At 44.6% G+C, this 10,307-nt stretch overlaps 2 protein-coding genes across 2 annotated transcripts; both read left to right on the forward strand.

Annotated features, from left to right (window-relative positions):
- The first annotated feature begins 1,043 nt into the window (after positions 1–1,043).
- On the forward strand, positions 1,044–7,530 carry LOC115082608 (zinc finger protein 567-like). The gene is made up of 2 exons (XM_029586821.1): positions 1,044–1,099; positions 7,001–7,530. The coding sequence occupies exons 1-2, from the start codon at positions 1,066–1,068 to the stop codon at positions 7,528–7,530; spliced, it is 564 nt and encodes a 187-aa protein (XP_029442681.1). The 5' UTR covers positions 1,044–1,065.
- Positions 7,531–7,551: 21 nt separating this feature from the next.
- Positions 7,552–8,709, forward strand: LOC115082612 (gastrula zinc finger protein XlCGF57.1-like; the record flags this gene model as incomplete). The annotated part of the gene is made up of 1 exon (XM_029586826.1): positions 7,552–8,709. A coding segment is annotated over one exon (1,158 nt), but the record flags the coding sequence as incomplete, so codon positions are not given.
- Between the last annotated feature and the right edge of the window lie 1,598 nt (positions 8,710–10,307).

Consider the following 10,307-nt stretch of genomic DNA (forward strand, 5'->3'; position numbering starts at 1 on the left):
AACAGGATGGAGAATTTCCTACTTACCTGATGACATTTTTTATTTAATTTTAATTTTCTTTCCTCTGAGGAAGGCAGGCCGATCCACAGTCCATCCTCAGCTGCCATCTTGCTTTCATTTTGTCCTTTAGGTATGAACGATTCAGAGTATTACATCTGTTACTCGTTTGAGGATTGGTAAGTGTCATGACCAGCTCCTTACTTTAGTAAATAGCTCTTTTGACTGAGCTCTGTGCTCTCACTTGGTTGGAAGCATAAATAGTTCAAGTATAATCAGTTTGTCCACAGTTTGGCTTTTCCAGAGAATACTTGTAGGCTGATGTCGGGACAGGGCTATATGTCCGTGCCATCAGCTTTTACTCTGTCTCCATCTGCTGGTAGAGGTTCATAACCCATTTCTGTGGATTGAGCTGCCTGAATGCAAAAGAAAGGAAATTATCAGGTAAGTATTAATTTCTCCTTTCCTTTGCCCTGCAGAGAAGGAAACCAAATATCTGTTTGAGATTGGGGCACGATCCCTATGTGCCCATGGTTTCAACACCCCTGAATACAGAATTAGTACATCACAGTGGGAGATATGTCACTGCCCAGGACACCAAACTCGTCCTGCCCTGTTAGGATTCAGCACAGTGAGTCCTCCTGATGGAATAGAACCAGATGTTCCTGATGTTCTGGATAATGCTCTTATAGCTTCCTTTTTATTATAATGTGATTTATCCAGGCAATGACATTTCATATTCTCTGTCTCTGGTATTAGAGAATGTTTTCCAGTTTGATTTGAAAACCCTGGGGGTCTATGGAGGAAACTGATTCTAGGGGCAACACAGAGGGAACAAATCTGGCATTTCCTGGGGAAGAGCGGTCCTGGTGCCCTCTTTTCAATGATAAAATGTTAGGATAATAAATCCAGCTGAGATCTAATGCCCGCTGAGCCCCTCCACTTGTCTCTGAGTGTTTCTGGTTTGTGTTTCAGGTGCGGGTGACGTTTGAGGACATCGCTGTCTCTTTCTCCCAGGAGGAGTGGGGGTATTTAGATGAAGGGCAGAAGGAGCTTTACAGGGAGGTGATGAAGGAGAATTATGAGACCCTCATCTCCCTAGGTAAAAATTGCATTATCTGCATGTTAAGTGGACTCGAGGGCTGATTTACTGAAGGTCGTTTGTGACTTTTCTCCTGACTCCAGCTCCAGCATTGCTCTGGGTCTGAGCTGGCACCTGAGATTGGTTGTTTGGATCTTTTCACGTGAGACCGGCCCCTGTGAGGCAGTCTAGGAATTTATCTCAGATGTCTTTCATGAGGCACCTGCTGGGGAGCATCCACAAAGTTTCTCATGGGACTTGACTGAGCCCTCAGCAGCAGGACCAGGACTACTGATCCCACCTGCCCAGATACAGAACTGAATGGGCCAAATTTTAAAAGTGTTACTCGCTCTAAAAGATGAATACGTGGCCGCACGTGAGTGACATGAATTTCAAAAGCTGCTAATCACTTGCTCGTGCTAAAAAAAGGGGGCCAGCTCGTGCTAAAAAAGGGGCCAGCAGTTCAGTGTGTAAATGTGGCTGCTGCTGCTCGTGGCGCACTGTTAGCTGCGTATGTTTCCTGCTGCTCCTGATGAGGTGTAAGTCTGCAGAAATCACTTTTTAGGACTAACACAATAGGGTGAGGGGTCTTGCTCAATTGGGGGGAGTGCAGGATGAAGAACTAGAAGGGTCTGGATGACCTGAGATAGACTGGGCAAACTGGTGGGCTAATGGGTAAAACTGGGAATGGCTTTAACCCGAGCATGTTTTAAAATCCTCTTCCATGTATGCGTTATAGCTGACAAGTTCTTAAGGAAGAAATATGTTTTACATCTGCTCGAGTACAAATGCTGGGCGTATTTTACATCATACACACGTACTTGTGCACATGATTTAAAACTCCAGCATATCTTTGCTCACTCGCCCCCAACTGCACCTACGGTCGCGTGCAGTCTTGTTTTACAATTAGCTGAATATGAGCAGCAGGATACAAGAGGTCTGACCTTGCTTCATGACTGTCATTACCCTGTGCTATACTTAGCCCTGCACTGATATCATGCTTACACCCGGACGCTGCCGAAGGGAGGGGACGACTTGGAGCGGTGCAGGGCCTGCGCGATCGGCGCCGGAGGTCCGCCGGGGTAAGGCCTACTTAACTACACTTACCCACGACCGCCTCCGACCCCGACCACGAGGCAGCCCCTGCCTTCCTCCGGGAAACGCTGACGTCATCGGCCGACCTTCCTCCGCCGACGAGGGACACGCTGCCGACGAGAGACACGCTGCCGACGCACAGCCAATCAGGGGACAACCCTGATTAACCCTCTCATTATAAATATAGCAGGCTCCCAGGCACCGTGCGCCGAGCGTCGCGCGCCGAAGGAGGAGCACGCCAAAGGAGCTTGCTCCTTTGTGCGCTCCTTCATGCACTCCCTTTGTGTACTCTCGTATACTCCCCTGTCTTCACTGTTCCTCCCCTCCAACCCCCCCACAGCCCTCAACAACTGCCAGCCCTCCTTATATTCATCCCAACACGCAACACATGAATCTCTGAAAAGTAATCACCCAAATCTCAAACAACCTAACAACCCCTGCCACCACTCACTCCCCACTCAGCAACCAAGCAACAGCCTTCACACACAAAACTCACACAATGGCCTCAGCCCAATACATCCCCAAACTAACCCATCGCCACAACAACCACCACACTCCTAAAACCACACCCACTACTAGACGCCTCACCAAAATTCACCCCAATCCTAACATACCCTATACCACAATCACACTCATTACTCTTCTCCTCATTAATGCACAGTCAATCACCAAAAAAATCCCAATCATCCATGACATACTCACAGACGACCAACCAGACATATTCTGCATAACCGAATCTTGGCTGAAACATTCTGACACAGTCCTACTCAATCAACTGCCCAAAAGCACATACAATATTTTCTCCATACCCAGAAACAAAAGAAAGGGAGGTGGCCTACTATTCCTAGCTCACAAAAAACTTAAATTTTCTTCCCACTCCCTAAACTTACCACCCCCTATCGAGACCAACCTATTCAAATCAAAACATCTCCAAATACTCCTCCTATACGCACCTCCTGGTTGCCTACAGCACAACCTTTCCCCCCTGATTGAATCCATCACAACCCACATAAACTTACAAGAACCAGCCATCATACTAGGAGACTTTAACCTCCATATCGACACCCACCCTCCTTCTCCCACAAGCGAACTGCTCCTATCCACCATGTCTGCCATTGGATTCACCCAAATCATCAACACACCCACTCAAAAATCGGGCCACACCCTGGACTTAATATTCATAAACAACAAAATATCTGCAACTGGACCACCCTCTACAACACCCACTCCATGGTCTGACCACAGCCTCATCCAAGCCAAGCTTCAACTCCAATCGAACCCACTACAATCAAACAACCGAATCATCGAATTCTCCAAACCATGCTCCAGTGAAGACATCGCCGAACTGTTACCCGAGGCACTAAAAACAATCAACTTAAATGACGCCAACACAGCCACAAACTCCTGGATATCTATCAACACAGACATAGCCAATACACTATGCCCCACGATAAAAAAGGAAATAAAACAATCCACAAAGCAAAGAGCACCATGGTACACCCCAGAACTGAAAATCTCAAAGCGAACACTGAGACAAACTGAAAAACAGTGGAGACGAACCCCCACCTCAAACCTGAAAGACAAATACAGAACTCTACTACACAACTATACAACTGACCTCAACACAGCAAAGCGCAATTTCCACACATCAAGAATTCACGATTACCAATTTAACCCGAGGACCCTCTTCGCCTATGTCAAAGACCTTACCAACCCCATCCAAATTGACAATACGCCAAACTCCAGCAACATCTCCAGTGAAAAACTAGCACAATTCTTCAAGGATAAAGTTAACAACATCATTGCCAAGATTCCCCAAACCCACAATGACTCAATTGACATCCCCCCTCCCATCCACGCATGGTCACAATTCACACCCGTTGCTACCACAGAAATTGAACCTATCATCAGAAAAACCAACCCTGCATCCCACCCCTTAGACCCCATCCCCATCAAAACCCTAAAACTCATCAGAGAGATTATTGTCAAACCAATAACCTACATCATCAACTTATCCCTAGAACAAGGAATCTTCCCAGAAAAACTCAAAAACGCCATCATCAAACCAATCATAAAAAAACCCCAACTCGACAAATCCGACCCAGCAAACTACAGACCAGTCTCTAACCTCCCTTTCCTAGCAAAAATCATCGAAAAAACAGTCAACAATCAACTCACAGACCACCTTGAAACCTATAATGTTCTTCAGCCTGCACAGCATGGTTTCAGAAAACTCTTCAGCACCGAAACCCTCCTCCTCTCCCTCACCGATACCATACTCAGAGGCCGCGACAAAGGCAAATCGTTCCTCCTGATACTTCTTGATATATCAGCCGCCTTCGACACCATCAATCACAGAACACTCCTCACCAGACTTAAAGAAATTGGTCTCCAAGACACCACAATCAAATGGTTCAAATCCTACCTCTCAAACAGATCTTACATCATCAAGACGAACTCATCTGAATCCTCACAAGTGCCCCTCACTCATGGAGTCCCACAAGGTTCTTCCCTATCCTCAACCCTCTTTAACATTTACCTCATCCCACTATGCAAATACCTTTCAGAGGCAAACCTCACCTACTTTGTCTATGCAGACGACATACAAATATTACTCCCCATAAACAAGTCCATTCAACGCACCATGGAAAAATGGAACAAACTCAGCTCAAATTTATCCCATTTGCTATCTCAATTATCACTATGCCTCAACCAAGCCAAAAGAGAAATCATTCACATCCACGATGACCGTCCCTCCTATCCACTCATGTGCACCCCCTCTGACCACCCAGGAAGCTCAATCAACCCGGGAGTGCCTCAAATCCCACAAACCTCACTCACGCCGTCCACAAGAAACCTAGGCGTAACAATTGACAGCCAACTCAACTTTAAACGACACATCTCCAATACAATCAAAGATGGATTCTTCAAACTTCAGACACTAAAAAAACTCAAACCCCTCCTCCAAGAGCATGATTTCCGAACAGTCCTTCAATCAATTATCTTTGCAAAACTTGACTACTGCAACTCCCTCCTCCTTGGCCTACCAGAAATCCACATCAAACCCCTCCAAGTTCTACAGAACGCTGCCGCCAGAATCATCTCCAACAACAAAAAATCCTCTCACATCACACCCACCCTCAAAGAACTCCACTGGCTACCCATTACACAAAGAATCCAGTATAAAACCCTCACCCTCATGCACAAAAAAATAAACAACAACAAAATGGACTGGCTAAACAACGGAATACAACCTTACCCCACTCATAGAACTCTCAGATCCACCAACACTGGCCTCCTAGCCATCCCCAATCTCAAAGCTGCACACCTCAACGCAACCCGCAAACGAGCCATAACAATAGCGGGCCCCACCTTATGGAACACCCTCCCCACCTGTCTCAGAAACGAACCTTCACTGCAAATCTTCAAAAAACACCTCAAAACATGGCTATTTCTAAAAGCTTTCCCACCTGACACATAACCTGCCCAAATGCACCACACCACGCCCCCCACACAAGCATCTCACCCCACCCCTTTCCCTCCCTACACAAGCATCTCGCCCCACCCATTCCCTCCCTATCACTACCTTCCTCCCACCCATCCCTTTCTCTCCCCTCCCTGCTATCCTTACCATAAATTATCCTCATCAATAAGCCATTTATGTACATATGTTATATACTATAGTCTAATGTTCCATGTATTCCTGTTAGTTCTGTTATAACTTGTTATATTTATTACCATGTTATAATGTAAAATATTCTTATATCCATTTATTACCATGTTATAATGTAAAATAGGGCTGTTACCACCCTATTCCTTTAGTTATCTGGAAACCGATGTGATAGCTCGATCGAATGTCGGTATATAAAATAAATAAATAAATAAATAAATCATAGGGAGGTTTCAGCTTGTCTGCACACTTCTAGCTGTTTCATGGCCATTTTTCCCTTCTCCCTTACCTACGGATCTATTCTCCTTCCTCTTCCTGATGCTAACCCTACCCAATCTCATTCCCCACTTCTGTCCATTGGGAACATCAGGTGCCTGTCAGCCTCCCATATTCTCCAGCTCCTCGGCCATTCTGTCTTCTGCCTTGTCCATTGCTTTACAAAGTTTTCTTCCTCTCATTAAGCCATCACCTCTCACCCTAAGAGAATCTCACTGTCTTTACTGTCATCACACCCTGCCCTTCTCTGGATATCAATCTCAGTCCTGTCCCTCCGTGGTAACTCTCATCCTTCCCCTCCCAGCTTATCCTACCCCCACTCTCCTCCCTGTTTTCTCTTCTCAGGTTTTATCTATGGAGTATCTGCTCTTTTTCCAGCAAGCTCGCCTACGTTACTGACCTCTTATCTCTCATTCTCTCCATCTTCTATCACTTCTGTGTTTATCCTGCTATTATTTTTTATATTCTGTTACAGTTTTCATCTCCAACACTTCCGTGAGGTAATTCCAGGCATCCTCCACACTTTCTTTTAAACAAAAAATATCTCTTGATATTATTCCTAGTCTCCCTCCTTGGAACCTTTGCTCTACAAATTATTTTCCATTCAAAAGAAGTTTACTTCTTGAGCATTATTACATTTCAGGTATGTAAGTGTCTCTATCATATCTCCTCTCCTCTAGGTTATACATATTTAGGAGCTCATCTCATAAGGATTTTGGTACAAACCCCATTGTTAAATGTTTTTCATGGTCACCAGTGGTTGGTCAGAAATGTGCAGCTTTATCACTGTGTGCTCTGCCAGAGCAGTGATTATAGGATCAGAAACCCAGATCCATTTGCATGGTCACTAATGCATGATTAATGTCTTCTTCTATCACCAGCAAGTGATGAGGTCATACAGCACATAAAGGAGGAGAATCGAGAAGAACATCCTATGGAAGAAGGACTGATCCCAAGAGAATCAGGAAATGTCTTTGAGAATGTTTCACAGGGGACTGAGAAGAGCAACACAAGGAATAGTCAGCAGGAGTCGGAGAAGAAGCAGAGAGACCCTGCAGGAGACCCACGGGATGGAGTCACTGCATGTGAGATGGTGGTCAAAGTCATCCCTGAGCCCCAGAGATCCGTGAGCACAGAGAAACCCTTCCAGAGTAATAACAGTGGTCAAAAGACTTCTGACCTTCACCAGGGGGAGGGGAAAGGGAAGAAATCCTCTCTGTGTGACTCCTGTGGTAAAAGCTTTGGTAAGGAATCGCATGTAATATTGCACCAGAAATCCTACCCACCCCAAACACTATTTCTATGCAGTACATGTGGGAAAATCTACAGTCAGAAGAAAAATCTAAAAGTGCACCTAAACATACATAACCCAGAGCAACTCTTCCCTACAGTAATTGGAGGAAAAGTTTAATTAGTAAGTATAAGATAAAATTACATCACAAAATCCACACTGGAGAGAGGACCATTTATAGATAGTAAACATGGGAAAATCTTCAAGAGCCAGAATATACTTATCTCAGACCAAAAACTCCACACTAGAGAGAGACCATTCTCATGCAGTAAAGGTGGAAAATGTTTTGTTAGGTACAAAAACCTCACCCAACACCAGCAAATCCACACTGGAAACAAACCATTTAACTGCAGTGAGTGCGGGAAAAATTTCACTCGTAAGAATACGCTAATGTTGCACCAACGCCTCCACACTGGTGAAAGACCATTCTCATGTAGTGAATGTAATAAAAGCTTCCCTGTGAAGGGTGCCCTTACAAGACACAAGAGAATCCACACAGGTGAGCGACTATTCTCATGTAATGAATGTAATAAAAGATTCACTGAGAAGGGTGCCCTCACAAGACACATAAGAATCCACACAGGGGAGCAACCGTTCTCATGTAGTGAATGTAATAAAAGATTCACTGAGAAGGGTGCCCTCACAAGTCACATGAGAATCCACACAGGTGAGAGACTATTCTCATGTAGTGAATGTAATAAAAGCTTCCCTGTGAAGGGTGCCCTTACACGACACATGAGAATCCACACTGGCGAGCAACTATTCTCATGTAATGAATGTAATAGAAGATTCACGCAGAAGAGTGTCCTCATCAGACATATGAGAATCCACACAGGTGAGCGACTATTCTCATGTAGTGAATGTAATAAAAGATTCACTGAGAAGGGTGCCCTCACAAGTCATATGAGGATCCACACAGCAGATCCACTGTTCTCATGTTCTGAATGTAATAAAAGCTTCACACAGAAGGGTACCCTTACAATACACATGAGAATCCACACAGGAGAGCGACTATTCTCATGTAGTGAATGTAATAAAAGATTCACTAGGAAGAGTGCCCTCATAACTCATATGAGAATCCACACAGCAGAGCAACCGTTCTCATGTCCTGAATGTAATAAAAGCTTCACACAGAAGAGAGACCTCACAAATCACGTAAGAATCCACACAGGGGAGCGACCATTCTCATGTACTGAATGTAATAAAAGATTCATTGAGAAGGGTACCCTCACAAAACACATGAGAGTCCACACAGGGGAGCGACCATTCTCATGTAGTGAATGTAATAAAAGATTCACTGAGAAGGGTAACCCTCACAAGACACATGAGAATCCACACAGGTGAGAGACCATTCTCATGTAGTGAATGTAATAAAAGCTTCCTTGTGAAGGATGCCCTCACAAGTCACATGAGAATCCACACCGGTGAGAGACTATTCTCATGTAATGAATGTAATAAAAGCTTCCCTGTGAAGGGTGCCCTTACAAGACACATGAGAATCCACACAGGGAAGCAACCATTCGTATGTAGAGAATGTAATAAAAGTTTCACTGCGAAGGGTGCCCTCACAAGTCATATGAGAATCCACACAGCACATCAACTGTTCTCATGTACTGAATGTAATAAAAGCTTCACACAGAAGAGTACCCTCACAATACACATGAGAATCCACACAGGGGAGCGACCATTCTTCATGTAGTGAATGTAATAAGAAGATTCACTGAGAAGGGTGCCCCTCATAATACACATGAAGAATCCACACAGGGGAGCGACCATTCCTCATGCAGTGAATGTAATAAAAGATTCACTGACAAAAGTGCCCTCACAAAACACATGAGAATCCACACAGGGGAGCGACCATTCTTATGTAGTGAATGTAATAAAAGCTTCCCTGTGAAGGATGCCCTCACTAGTCACATGAGAATTCACACAGGGGAGCAACCATTCTCATAGAAAAATAGAAATGATGGCAGAAAAAGACCAAATGGCCCATCCAATCTGCCCAGCAAGCTCCCACACTTATTTCCCATACTTATGTTCATCACCGACTGCCAAGTTCAGGGCCCTTGTTGGTAACTGATTCCATTTCCCTGCCACCCCCTGCCATGATGCAGAGAGAAATGTTGGAGTTGCATCAGCACCTTTCAATGCAGAGAGAATTGGAGTTGCATCAGTAACCATTTGATGCAGAGAGTAATGTTGGGTTGCATCAGTACTGTTGATTCAGATAGTAATGTTGGAGTTGCATCAGTACATTCTCATGTACTGAATGTAGTAAAAGATTCACACAGAAGGGCACTCTCACAAAACACATGAAAACTCCCACCTAGGAGAGGCCGTTCTCATGGATTAAATATGAAAGGGCCCTTTATTAGGAAGCAACATTTCAAAGCAAAGTGTCCCGTAGAACCTCTGGAATCGCTCATCGGATAGCTTTTGCGATACTAAAAGGGAACCATCCTCCCCTTTGATTTTAGTGATCTGGGTCTGGGTCATACGATGTTTCAGCTTCTGGGCCAACATCTTACCGGCTTTGTTGCCCATTCAAAATGGTGCTGCTTTAGCATGTTCAGTTTATGAGGAACATCTTCCAATGATATCGAGCATATTGGCGCCTAGCCGTTTGTAATTGTTGGAGGATCTGTGCTGTGGGGTATTGTGTATGTAGGGTCTCCAACTTCCCTATCTCAGCCAATAACTGTTGTTGGCGATTCACTTTTCTTCTTTTCTGATAGGCCCCTTGTGAGATAAATCTCCCCCATCAGTACTGCCTTGAGACAATCCCAATACAGCGGCGGATTTGCCCGAGCCTCCTGGTTTGTAATTCGATAGCTAGCTATGGCTTCCTTTATTTGCAGACAAAAAACCCTCGTCGTCTAGCAAAGTATCATTTAATC

The sequence above is a fragment of the Rhinatrema bivittatum genome, unplaced genomic scaffold (genome assembly GCF_901001135.1).
Source record: "Rhinatrema bivittatum unplaced genomic scaffold, aRhiBiv1.1, whole genome shotgun sequence".
NCBI classification, from domain to species: domain Eukaryota; kingdom Metazoa; phylum Chordata; class Amphibia; order Gymnophiona; family Rhinatrematidae; genus Rhinatrema; species Rhinatrema bivittatum.

Bases quoted from the DNA above. Each gene is read 5' to 3' on its own strand.
- LOC115082608 (XM_029586821.1), top strand. From the start codon at position 1,066: ATGAAGGAGAATTATGAGACCCTCATCTCCCTAG. The intron at 1,100-7,000 runs GTAAAAATTGCA...TTCTATCACCAG, and splicing joins TGAGACCCTCATCTCCCTAG to CAAGTGATGAGGTCATACAG.